General features: G+C 43.4%; 2 protein-coding genes across 2 annotated transcripts; both read left to right on the forward strand.

Annotated features, from left to right (window-relative positions):
- The first annotated feature begins 797 nt into the window (after positions 1 to 797).
- Positions 798 to 1841, forward strand: LOC100339041 (olfactory receptor 7A17-like). Its single transcript, XM_008252375.3, has one exon. The coding sequence runs from the start codon at positions 912 to 914 to the stop codon at positions 1839 to 1841; it is 930 nt and encodes a 309-aa protein (XP_008250597.2). The 5' UTR covers positions 798 to 911.
- A 5974-nt stretch (positions 1842 to 7815) lies between these two features.
- Positions 7816 to 8759, forward strand: LOC100340553 (olfactory receptor 7A10-like). The gene has a single exon (XM_070059294.1). The coding sequence runs from the start codon at positions 7830 to 7832 to the stop codon at positions 8757 to 8759; it is 930 nt and encodes a 309-aa protein (XP_069915395.1). The 5' UTR covers positions 7816 to 7829.
- The last annotated feature ends 4851 nt before the right edge of the window (positions 8760 to 13610 follow it).

A 13610-nucleotide genomic window follows, 5' to 3' on the forward strand; every position in this document is an offset into this window, starting at 1 on the left:
TTTAATATCTGTGTACCAGAAAATCCTCTATTAAAAGACATAGTTACCCTAATTGGAAACCACAGAACAGACACAGCTACTGACATATCACACAGTTGCCCCACAAATACCTGCAACTATTATATGTCTGATTAAAACTTTTCACAATTTAAAAGAAAGTTAGCAAAAGGAAGCTAGTAATACACACGCAAGTGTAGTAATAAAGATGATTAAGATGCAGGAGGCTCATAATGTGGACAATGGACACTGTGTTTCAATGCTTCAGAAGTAGTGGGGAGGGCACCTCAGTCTCAGCTTCCTCTGGGTGCTTCTCCTGCCATTCTCCCCCTAGCTCTCTGCCAGCACCTCACCTGTCTCCTTTGGAGTCCTGATGTTAGGTAAGAGCACCTACCCCACAGCCTTTGCACTGGCTGACCCACTGCAAGCCACTCACTTCTGGAGATCACTTGTGTCTCATCTCTGAGCCGTGGAATCCTGTTTCTAGTCTCGCTGGGCACCTGCCTGAAGTCACACCCTTCACGCATGCTCCATTGTGTCCACTTTCTTTTCATTCATAGTGTTTGTTTGTTTGGAGACACTCCTTCATCATTGGGATGTAGGGAATTCTGCTTTTCAGCATGGAAGACCTGTTGACTGCACAGTGCTAAGAACTGGATCAGAAATCAATTTCTATAGCTTAACTGCAAAAAAAAAGTCTACTTAGAAGAATATGTGCATGAACTTTAGTGAAAATGCTAGGCGGGAAGGAAGCCTTACTCAGAGATGACAGTTCCCAGATGCATACATGCAAGGCAGAAATCAACTTACTGCCTGCAAAGTAAGAATCCCAACATTTCACCTATGTGACCAATGACTGATTCTTGAAAAACAGCCTTGTTGTTGATCTCTTACCAAGTGGTTACCTCAAGCGAATGGAACAACGGAATGATACAGGACTTTCAGAATTCTTCCTTCTGGGATTCTCAGAGGACCCAGCACTGCAGCCCCTCATATTTGGGCTCTTCCTCTCCATGTACCTGGTCACTGTGGCTGGGAACCTGCTCATCGTCCTGGCCATCCTCTCAGACCCCCACCTCCACACGCCCATGTACTTCTTCCTCTCCAACCTGTCCTTGGTGGACGTCTGCTTCACCTCCACCACCGTCCCCAAGATGCTGGTGAACATCCAGACGCAGAGCAAAGTCATCACCTCTGCAGGCTGCATCACCCAGATGTTCTTCTACTTTCTTTTTGTAGGGTTGGACAACTTCCTTCTGGTTGTGATGGCTTATGACAGGTTTGTGGCCATCTGTCGCCCCCTGCACTATACGGTCATCATGAATCCCAGGCTCTGTGTGCAGCTGGTTTTGGTATGCTGGGTCATCAGTGTCCTCCATTCTTTGTCACACAGCCTACTGGTGCTGCGGCTGTCCTTCTGCACACACCTGGAAATCCCCCACTTCTTCTGTGAACTGAATCAGGTGATCCACAGCGCCTGCTCTGACACCTTTCTTAATGATCTGTTTCTGTACTTTGTATCTGTGCTCCTGGGAGGAGGTCCTCTGGCTGGGATCCTTTTTTCCTACTCTAAGATTGTCTCCTCCATCCGTGCCATCTCCTCAGCCCAGGGGAAGTATAAAGCATTCTCCACCTGTGCCTCTCACCTCTCTGTCGTCTCCTTATTCTATTGCACTGGGCTAGGAGTTTACCTTAGCTCTGCTGCTACCCCAAAATCACACTCAACTGCAGCAGCCTCGGTGATGTACACTGTGGTCACCCCCATGCTGAACCCCTTCATCTACAGTCTAAGGAATGATGACATTAAGAGTGCCCTGAAAAGTATTTTTGGAGGGAAACTATAAATGAGCCAATTGCCTTGGGGCATAAGAAGTGCCAAGAATTGCAGGGCTCACCACTCAGAGCCAGAAATTCTTACTCTAGATTCTGATTAAGAAAATAGAACTTTCTTGTTTATTTGCTAGAGTTTACATTTTGTAGATTTCAACCTCCCACACAGTTTCAGTAACTCAATTACTAAGCCTTTTGTTGTCTGAATCCCACTTGTTCCCCTTTGATATTTTCATGCTTTCCCAAAGTTCATCCTAACACTGGATCAGAAATATTTGAGAATTTGTATGTTTCTCATGGGACGGTAAGGACATTTTAAGAATGGGTTTTTTCTTACCTGCCATCTATTGTGCAGAGTGCTGTTTCTCTGGAAAAAAAATAAGTTTCATGTTTTACTGCTCTTACAGGTAGATGACACATGGTAACTAAGATTATTTACATAACTCATAGTACAGGAAAAACTGATACATCTGTTTTTCTCTTTTATGCCCAAAATTGCTGTGTATATTACATTAAAATATACTACTTTAATGTCTTTGCTGGATAATGCAGTTTAACACACTTGAGTGCTTCATGTCTCATTGGATTTTATCTCTGCATCTAAGGCCCTACATGTATTTCAGCTCCAAGACCACTGTGTTGACCCCAAACACAGCAGAACAGGGCTCCAGAGATATCTACTCCAATATTTTTCTTAGGTAGATTTTTTTATGTATATAATATTTGAAATATGAATGGTGAAGAACTGAACGGTTTCCAGAGAGCAGATATTGGGCCCAAAGAGAGGTGGCTATGGCTAGAAATGGGCTACATGGTAGACAGTGTGTTCATACACCTATTTGGTACTTTGGTTATTCTGACTGCTAATATCTTGGGTGTGTTATTTTACTGCTATTTTGATGTATGTTACCAGTGGCAAAACTGAGCCAAGGTTTCTTACAAATGCATGCTCATCCTCAAATTCAAGTTTGATTTAAACACACAACTGAGGACAGGTGCTTGGCACAGCAGTTAGAAAACACTTTGGGATACCTGCATCCCATGTAAGTGGGTCTGAGTTCCACCTCTAGTTCCAGTCCAGATTCCTCACTCTGTGCACTCTTTAAGGCAGCAGATATGGTTCTAGAGATGGGCTCCATTCCACCCACATGGGAGAACTGGATTCAGTTCTTGGCTCCTGTCTTTAGCTGCTACATCCCCGGCCATTTTTGACAACTGTGGAGTGAGCCAGTGGAAAGGAACAGTCAAAATCAATCTCTCTCTCTCTCTCTCTCTCTCTCTCTCTCTCTCTCTCTCATTCTTTCCTTTCAGATAATAACTACTTTAAAAATTAATAAAAACTGTGCATACTCTTCTCAGCATTGAGTCTACTACTATTGTCATTATTACTATTGTTCTCTTACTGGACACTTTGATTTCTTGCCCAGTTTTCTTATTCTTGTATTTTCAGGTCTGTGTAGTTGTTCAAGGTCTCTTTGGGGTCCAATCTCTGGGGATTCTATTTCCACACTCTCACCCCTGTCTCCTCTTGCAAAGACTGAGACCATCTTAGACCTTTCATACATGATCCAGAACCAGACAAGGATGCCCACTCTCACCATTACTACTCAATATAGTTCTGGAAGTTTTATCAAGAGCCATTAGACAAGACGAAATAAAAATAATACAAATGGGAAAGAATGAAGTCAAATTATGCCTGTTTGCAGGTGACATGATTCTATATATAAGAGAACCAAAAGACTCCACTAAGAGAATATTGGAAACCATAAGAGAGTTTGGTAAAGTTGCAGGATAAAATCAATACAAAAAATAGGTACCTTTTGTATACACAAATAATGTCATGGCTGAGAAAGAACTTGTGAGATCAGTCCCATTTACAATAGCCACAAAAATATTTAAGAGGCTGGTGCTGTGGTATACTGGGTAAAGTGGCACCAGCATCCCATATGGGTACTGGTTCAAATCCCAGTTGCTCCTCTTCCAATCCAGCTCTCTGCTTGTGGCTTGGGAAAGCAGTGGAAGATGGCCTGAGTCCTTGGGCCCCTGCAAACATGTGGGAGACCCAGAAAAAAATCCTGGCTTATGGCTTCAAATCGGCCCAGCTCCAGACATTGTGGCCATCTGGGGAATGAACCAGGGTATGGAAGACCTCTCTCTCTCTCTCGCTCTCTGTGTAACTCTGTCTCTCAAATAAATAAAATCTTTAAATAAAAATAGGTAAAAAGGGCATATGCTAATAAGTTTTCCTTGCAATTATTTCTTTGTGGAAATAATTGAATAAATACATTTGTGGTTTTATTAATAATTTGCTTTACCCACTGTTGGGTCAAATTCTGTTTTTGCACCATGCAGTCATAGTATTTTGATTCTTGCTTTATGGATTGCATGCTAAAAAGGTAAGAACTAGAATTTTAACTACCTTTGCTATCATTTAGTTCTTTTCTCTATGTATACAAGCATATGGGGGATTTTATGAACATGAAAAACATATTTCCTTGAGTTCAGTAGCCCTGGCACCTTCACTATTCCCACTTTCTACTTTCACCTGCATAATTTTGTGCTATCATACTATATCCTGTGGTCCAACTCTCCTTGACACCTGAACACACACATTTCACCAGTTCATCCTCCACAAATCTTCCACAGTTTTCCAAAGTTTTATTCATATGGTCCAAGTTTCCTTCTCTCTCATGTTGGAACAAACAGCCATGATATCTTAGAATGAAATCATTAATTTTTCCTCAAAAACAATTACCCTCCTATTTCATAATACATTATATTGTACTTAACATCACAGAACCTTAATATTTAGGTAATGAAAAAGTTTTGAGTTGATGAACAGTCCACTTTTAATGTTCAAAGCACTTACATTCACCTAGTGTACTCCCTAACAATTATATTTGAATTTCCCAAGGAAATTCTATAAGACATTAAAAAATCCCGACTAGAAACCATCTCACAATACTTCCATGCTAATCATTTTAACAGTGTGAGAATGTGAGGCCATTATCTATGCAAGAACCCTAAAGTCCATGGGTGTGCTGATGACCAGAGACATCACTGCTTATAATTAAAACAAAAACATTGGACTGGTGCTACAATGTAGTGGGTAAAGCCGCCACCTGCAGTGCTGGCATCCCACATGGGCACTGGTTCTTGCCCAGCTGTCCCACTTCCCATCCAGCTCTCTGCTATGTCCTAGGAAAGCAGTAGAAGATGGCCCAAGTGCTTGGGCCCCTGCGCCCATGTGGGAGACCTAGAAGAAGCTCCTAGCTCCTGCCTTCACATCAGCACAGCTTCAGCCACTGTGATGATTTGGGAAGTGAACCAGCGGGTGGAAGACCTCTGTCTCTGACTCTCCCTCTCACTGTCTGTAACTCTACCTCTCAAATAAATAAATAAAATGTTTTTTTTTTAAAAAAAGAAAGAATGAGAGAGAGAGGAAGGAAGGAAGAAAGGAAGGGAGGGAGGGAGGGAGGGAGGGAGGGAGGGAGGAAACAACTACCAACACCCAGGATCATGCTTTGGGAGGAATTTTAGAAAAACACAGACAAATGCAAATGCAGAGGTGTTATTGCTGTGATTTTAGTCAGGCAGCAGGTGGGACACTACCCAGTTCTCTAGTCTGAAAGCACAGTTGGATCCAAGCTGACACTTTGCAAGTAGAAGGAGTCAAATTTGATGTGGTTGATATGGTCACAGCACCTTAGAGAACGCAGATGTAAGGAAAATTGCATCTCAAAGGGGAGAAGAATTTAAAATTTTCTCAAGGACTTGGTGGGGAGTGCTAATTAGGGGAAAGCATAGCAGATGGTACAAATGGATGTCAAGGTGCAGAGGCTAGGATGCCTCCTGCGATGCTCACAGTCCAGACTTTACAGTGCAAGACTGAGATATGCATCTGCGTTTCCTGCTACCTAACATTCCAGCAGACGTTAACTGATGGCTAAAGTACTTCGGTCCTTACTGCCCATACGGGAGACCAAGATTGGGTTCTAGTTTCTGTCTTTAGCCTAGCTCAGGCCTAGCTTCTGTGGGCATTTGAAAGAGTAATGGGTGGAAACCTCTCTCTCTCTCTCTCTCTCTCTCTCTCTCTTTCTCTCTCTCTCTTCCTGCATCTCTGTCTCTGCCTTTAAATTAATACAAATAAATAATCTTTACATGTGGAACATATACAAATTCCTTTTCAGCCACAAAAAACAATGAAATTCAGTCACTTAGAACAACGTGGGTTAGCCCTGTGGACATTACAATAATTTAAATTAGCCAAGCACAGAAAGAAAAATACTACATGATGTCAGGCATAAGTAATCTCTTACAAAGTTGATCTCACAGAAGTGGGATAGTGGAATAGTGGTTAGCAAAAGCCAGGGAGTACAAGTGGGAGGGGAAGATGGGCAGAGGTTGGTCAGTGGGTACAAACTCTCCAACACATGAGAGGACTGCATTCTGGCATCTACAGCACAGTATGTAACTACAGTTAACAATAATAATGTACTGGATATTTCCAAGATAGAGGAATTTTGCTTGTTCCCAGCTCAAAGAAAGTGTAAGTGTTGAAAGAGATGGATACTCTAAATTACCCTTATTTGATCATGGCCCAATGTACACATGCATCCAAACGTCACACTGAACTCTTTAACCTGTGTGTCCATTAAAATAAGATAAGTGTTTCTCTTCTAGTTAACAAACATTCTATAATGACTAACTAAGGACAGCTCTTACGATGCGATGTAACTAATAATGTTTAAGATAAGAGAAAGGACCAGTTCTCCCTATTTTTAAAGAGGGCAACAAAAACTTTCTGGAGATGTCAGCAGCTATAGGGGCATCATCAAGGTAAGTTCTGTCTTGGATTCCAGGGCAAACTTCAACCTGACAAAGGGAAGCTGCTGGGAGGTAGCAAAGTTCACAGAGAAGGAATCAGGAGAGCTGGGTTCACCTGACCACTGACCTGGCCTCCTGGGGACACAGAAACAGCAGGACAATTTCATTCTTCTCAGACCAGCATCTCCACAGGGAGATCAGGTGCTTAGAGGTTGGAACCCCAAGGGGGAGTTGTGCCTAATGAGCAGAGACAGGGAGCTGTAAGTTCACCCTCTGCTGCCATCCCTCACAGTGTGCAATACTGGGCTGCAAGGGACAGGCTGATTTTTTTGAAGTCTTCATCAGACTCAGGGACTAATGATTCACTTATTTCTGCTGTCTGTGTGTGACTGAGCTTCAGTCTCCATCATCAGCCATCCAGGGAGGAATCACAACTCCACGTGGAGACCCTCACCTCAGAAAACCCAACCAGGTGAGTACTGCAGAGAAGGATCAGGGAACATGGAAGCTGAGAACATTTACCTGAGGCCACCTGATGGCTACCCCAGGCTATTTCAGATAAAACAATCACGTTGTTAGTTTCCTTTTTGATTAATTAGTTTTTGTATTTATCTGTGATGTGAAAATGAACAGAATTGTACATTTAAACCAACACAGGACTCATTGCTTTCAATTAAATGATTGCAGTGGAAACCTGAGCAGGGATTGAGAGGCAGAAAGTGGTTTCACTAAAAGTAGAACATGGATCCAATTAATAGGAGGAGAAAAATACAGTGGTAATGGAGGAGAGATCCACAGACAAGGGGGGATATTTATTGTTTATTATTGTTCATTTCCATTCTGTTTACGGAGAGGCAGATACAGAAAGACATAAGGAGAGACATCTCCCACGTGCTGGTTCATGTTTCAAGTGCATGGAACCCAATTAATTGGATAACTACCTGCTGCCTCTCAGGGAAGAGGTGGGACAGGAACCATGGCAGAACCAAGTAGAAACCCTACTCACAGATGCTAAGAGGCAGTCTTCTAAACAGACCCAGAACCTTGCACAAAACACAGAAATCTATTCTCCGGCTGCTAAATATAGACTGTAGCATACATTTGTAAGAGGAAGGATTCTGTGTATTAAATGTTGTCTTGCTATTTTTTGCTAAGCTGGTGGTCATCATAACCAAATGAAACAAAGCAATGGAACACAGCTGTCAGAATTCCTTCTCCTGGGATTCTCAGAGGACCCAGCACTGCAGCCCTTCATATGTGGGCTCTTCCTCTCCATGTACCTGGTCACTGTGGCTGGGAACCTGCTCATCATCCTGGCCATCCTCTCAGACCCCCACCTCCACACGCCCATGTACTTCTTCCTCTCCAACCTGTCCTTGGTGGACATCTGCTTCACCTCCACCACCGTCCCCAAGATGCTGGTGAACATCCAGACGCAGAGCAAAGCCATCACCCATGCAGGCTGCATCACCCAGATGTTCTTCTTCATGCTATTTGCAGAGATGGACAACTTTATCCTGGCTGTGATGGCCTATGACAGGTTTGTGGCCATCTGTCACCCTCTGTACTACATGGTCATCATGAATCCCCAGCTCTGTGTGCAGCTGGTTTTGGTGTGTTGGGTCATCAGTGTCCTGCATGCCTTGTTGCACAGCCTACTGGTGCTGCAGCTGTCCTTCTGTGCACACCTGGAAATCCCCCATTTCTTCTGTGAACTGAATCAGGTGATCCACAGTGCCTGCTCTGACACCTTTATTAATGATGTGGTCATGTATTTTACAGTTACGCTGTTGGGTGGGGGTCCACTGGCAGGGATCCTTTACTCCTACTCTAAGATCGTCTCCTCCATCTGTACAATTTCTTCTGCTCAGGGGAAGAATAAAGCATTTTCCACCTGTGCCTCTCACCTCTCTGCTATCTGCTTATTTTATTGCACAGGACTCGCTGTGTACTTTAGTTATCCTATTACCCAAAACCCACAGTCAAATGCAAGGGCTTCAGTGATGTACACAGTGGTCACCCCCATGCTGAACCCCTTCATCTACAGCCTGAGGAATGAAGACATAAAGAGGGCCCTGAAGAAGTCTCTAGGAGAGAAATCATAAATGTGCAATTGTCTTGGGGCTGAACAAGAGCCAAGGATTTCAGGGATCAAAGCCTCAGCGTTGGAAATTCCTGCTGTTGGATCTGATTGTGAAAGTAGAATTTCCTCCTCTGTTTATGTGCTGGACTCTCTATCATATTGATTTCAACCTCTCTGTGCATTTTAAACAACTCACATAGAAAGTCATCAGGGGTCCTCAGTATCCCACAGGTTTTCCCTTAGGTGTTTTCTTATCCTCGAACATTGCATTAGAAGTATTTTCATATTCCCATTTGTCTCATGGAATAGTAAGGATGTCTTAGGAGTAATTTTTTCCTACCTGATATACATTGTACTGAGTAGCATTTCTTTGGTTTTATGGGAAAAAATTCATGTGTGTTACTCCTACTGAGAGCCTACACATGGCAACTCAGCTCACCTACCTAGTTTATAGATCATGAAAAGCTGATGCCACAGCTTTTCTCTTTTACCCCATCATTATTGTGTATCCACTCCTTTTAAGGCTCTCCCTGATAATGTGGAATTTACCTTGTTCATTTGATTTATAACTTGTCAGTGAGGTTTAACTCACCCTTTAAGATCCTGTTCTATTTCAGCTTCATGCCCATTGTGACCACCACAGATGTGGAAACCAATCCCTTAAGGTATCTGCTGCACGGTTTTCTTAGGAAGACAGGTTTACTGTCTATAGATCATTTTGAAATGATATCAGTATACGAATGGTGAACAGATGAGTGGTTCTTAAGAGGCAGATGCTGGGTGAGGAGAAGGGTGGTTGTGGCTGCACAAAGGCTACACTGGGGGTCTTATGCATGGCATCTTATGTGCATGCTTTGTATTTTGGTTGGTCCTAGTGTTAATGTCCTGTGTGTGATGCTTCACTGCGTTTTTCAAGCTGTTACCATTGAGGACACTGAATTGAAGGGTGCATCATCTCCCTCACTCATTCTTACAAATGCCTGTTAACCTACAACTATGTACAAACAAATGTTTCATTTAAATGTGTAAGTTGGGATTGACGTTTGGTGTGGTACTTAACCAACTGCTTCAGATGACAACACAACAAGTCAGAGTACGCAGGTTTAAATTCCAGTTCCAGTTCCAGGCCTGCTTCCTGCTGAAACATGCAGGAAGTCAGCTGATGATGGCTCGAGGACTTGGGTCCCTGATGCCCATGTCTGAGATCCAGTCTGAGTCCAAACCTTCTGGTTTTGGCTGACACAGCCCTGGCTAGTATGGGTATTTGAGATGTAAGCTATCTTTATGTTCCTCTGTGTGTCTTGCTGCCTTTCAATAAAATGAAAATAAATATACAAAATAAAGTATAAATGAAAAAAGTCAAAAAGATATTAACAAGATTTTATTTAAGAATAGAAAATCATGGGGCCAACGTTATGCTGTTGCAGGCAAAGCCACCATCTGCAGTGCCAGCATCCCATATGGGCATAGGTTCAAGTCCTGGTTGCTCCACTTCAAATCCCGCCCCTTGATTATTGCCTAGGAAAGCAGCAAGTGCTTGAGCCCCTGCCACCCCTTTGGGAGACCTGGGAGAAGCTCCTGGCACCTGGTTTCAGGCTGGCAAAGCCCTGGCCTCTGTGGCCATCTGGGGAGTGAACCAGCGGATGAAAGACTCTCTCTCTCTCTCTCTCTGACTTTCTGTGATGCTGCCTTTCAAATAAATAAATAAATCTTAAAAAAAGATGAAGACTCCATGTATTAATGCTTTCCACCCACTTAAACTCACAGTTTATTTGTTCTTAACAACTGTGTGTGAATTTCTCATGGAAATTGTATGAGATTTGAAGAACCTTAGCTAGAAATCCCCTCACATTCTTTTCCTGTTGACCATGTTAACAGCATGTGTATGTGAGGTCGTCATTTATGAAAGAAGCCTAAAGTTAAATATATGCATGTTCTGCTAATCCAAGACACCCCTCTCTATCATTAAACAGAATGTATCAAACAAGTCTTGTTCACTAAAAATTTTCCCAAATCATAGGAACTGTGAAAAGTCTGAGGGTAGATGCTATTTAACTTTGGGGTGTGCACTTATTCCAATCAATCTGGCACCATGTGAACACACATAGGGACCTAAACATACATGTGAACATGACACACATACACCCATACACATAAAAAATATGGACAAGCACGAAGACTTGATAACTGTGACTTGAACCACATGTCACTGGAACACTATATAGTCTACCAGTCTGAGATGACAGTGGGATCTGAGCTGTGCCTTTGCAAGTAGAAGGAGTCAGATTGGTATGGCTGATATGATGATGAACCTTTAGAGAAAAATTTATAGGATATTCACATCTCCAAGAGGAAGAAAGAAATTTTTCTCAAGGAATTGGGGATATGTTGATTAGGGGAAACACAGAGGAATACGTGAGGGGATGTAAGGAGGCAGGCATTTGGTGCACTGGCTAACATGCCCCTTGAGATGCCTGTGTCAATTATCAGAGTTTGGGTGTAATGTTCAGCTCTGCTCCCAATTCTCTTACTGGTCATGCACAACCAGGGAATAAGCTTGAATGCATGGGGTCCTTCTTCCCATAAGGAAGACAGAGATTGGGTTCTGGACTCCCAGCTTTAGGCAGGTCAAGCCCAGCTATAGTGTGCATTTAGGAACTAAGCCTCTTTTTTCTGCATGTATCTCTCTGCTTTTCAGATAAATATAAATAAATAAAAATTTTAAGTGATATACATACACACACAATGGAATACTATTCACACAAAAAGAATGACATTGTTATTTCAGACTTCATGGATGCACTTGGAGGACATTGTTGTAAATGCAATAAGCCATGCACAGAAGGAAAATACTAGGACTCACTCATAGAATCTTACAAAGTTGATTTCATAGAAGTCAACAAGGGGACAATGGTTAGCGGAAGGGAAGAGCAGACAGTGGTTGGTCAGTGGGTACAAGGTTTTTGATGGACAAAATGAATAAGCTCTGGTTCTGACCATACAGTAAGGTGACCATGGTTAACAAAAATGTACTGGATATCTCAAAATAGAAGCAAAGATTCTGAATGGTACCAACTCAAAGAAATGATCAGTGTTTAAGGTGATTGGCATGCTAATTACCCTGATTTGATCATAATGCAATATGTAAATGCACCTAAATGTTACTGAATCCTCCAAAAATTGTGAATTAAGGGGGCCAGCACAGTGGTGCAATTGGTTAAAGACCCAGCCTGCAGCGCTGGCATCCCATATGGGTGCCAGTTCAAGTTCTGGCTGCTCTGTATTCGATGGAGCTCTTTTCTGTGGCCTGGGAAAGCAGTAGAAGATGGCCCAAGTCCTTGTGACCTTGCACCTTTGTGGGAGATCTGGAAGAACCTCCTGGCTCCTGGCTCCTGGCTTCTGCCTTCAGATCAGCTCAGCTCTGGCCATTGTGGCCATTTGGGGATTGAACCGGTGGATGAAAGACCTCTCTCTCTCTCTGGCTCTACCTCTCTCTAACTTTTTCAAATAAATAAAATAAAATCTTAAACAAATAAATATATATATATAAATTGCCAGTTAAAATAATATTAATACATGTACCTCTTAATTAGCAAACATACTGAAAATGAAATGGCAACTCTTTTTTTATTTTATTTGACAGATAGAGTTAGACAGTGAGAGAGAGAGAAAGATCTTTCCGTTGGTTCACTCCCCAAATGGCCACTATGGCTGGAACTACACCGATTTGAATCCAGGAGCCAGGTGCTTCCTCCTGGTCTCCCTTGCGGGTGCAGGGGCCCAAGCATTTGGGCCATCCTCCATGGCCTTCCCAGGTCACAGCAGAGAGCTGGACTGGAAGAGGAGCAACCAGGCCTAGAACCCGGCGTCCATATGAGACACCGGCACCGCAGGTGGAGGATTAACCAAGTGAGTCACTGCGCCGGCCCGACAACTCTTAACTTGTAATAAAATTTCTAATTCATAACAAGTGAGGAGCCCCTAGATTTACAGCAGAGAAACAGTTTTCCTCTTCTTGAAGCAGGAAAAGCCAATTTTCTGGAGACATCTACAGCCGTATCCTCAGCTAAGCTCTTGGTCTGAAGACTCTAGGGACCACTTCAAGACAGTCCTGTTGTATTCTGGAGAAAACATTGACTCAGATAATTGCTGAGTGCTTTGACCTCTGGGAGGAAGGAAAATTCACAGAGAAAGAATAATCAGACTAAGTGCACTTGACTTCAAACCTGGTGGCCTCTTAGGAACAGATAATCAACTGGGAAATTTCTTGCTGCCCGAGACAGTGCTCCCACAGGGAAACTGGGTGCTTACAGGTCAGAGCACCTGGAGGGAAATGGGAACTGCACCTAAGGAGCAGAACAGGGAGCTATAACTTCATGGGAATGTTGGTCTGATTCCAGGAGTGATATTTTACACCTTTCTGCTGTCTGGTGCATGACAGAGAGTCTGTCTCCATCATCAGCCATCCCGGGAGTTGTCACACCTCCACACGGAGACCTTCATCCCAGAGAACCCTTCCCCAGATGTCTCAAAGAAATAGAGCTAGGCTGGGTGCAAGTTGGGAGCTAGGAATTCAACCTGGTCCCCCGTGGGGGTGGCAGGGCTGTCACTGTCACTTCCTGTCTCTCGGGGTCTGCATCAACAGAGGCAGGAAGCAGGAGCACAGCTGCGACTCAGGCCTGGGCACTGTGATACGGGTGGTGGCGTCCCAACTGGCGTCTTAGCCGCTGCCCCCAACACCACTGCCCAGAGTGAGTTTAGATGAGGCTCACGACCTTTTTGTCCCGTTGGGTACAGTGACAAGTGGGAAAAGGAAGCGATCAGTCACTTCGACACGCCACTGGACACCAAGGGCTACTTCTACACGGACAAC

Source organism: Oryctolagus cuniculus, chromosome 16, assembly GCF_964237555.1.
Source record: "Oryctolagus cuniculus chromosome 16, mOryCun1.1, whole genome shotgun sequence".
Classification (NCBI taxonomy): domain Eukaryota; kingdom Metazoa; phylum Chordata; class Mammalia; order Lagomorpha; family Leporidae; genus Oryctolagus; species Oryctolagus cuniculus.

Coding starts and splice junctions, on each gene's coding strand:
- LOC100339041 (XM_008252375.3), top strand. CDS start 912: ATGGAACAACGGAATGATACAGGACTTTCAGAATTCTTCCTTCTGGGA.
- LOC100340553 (XM_070059294.1), top strand. CDS start 7,830: ATGAAACAAAGCAATGGAACACAGCTGTCAGAATTCCTTCTCCTGGGA.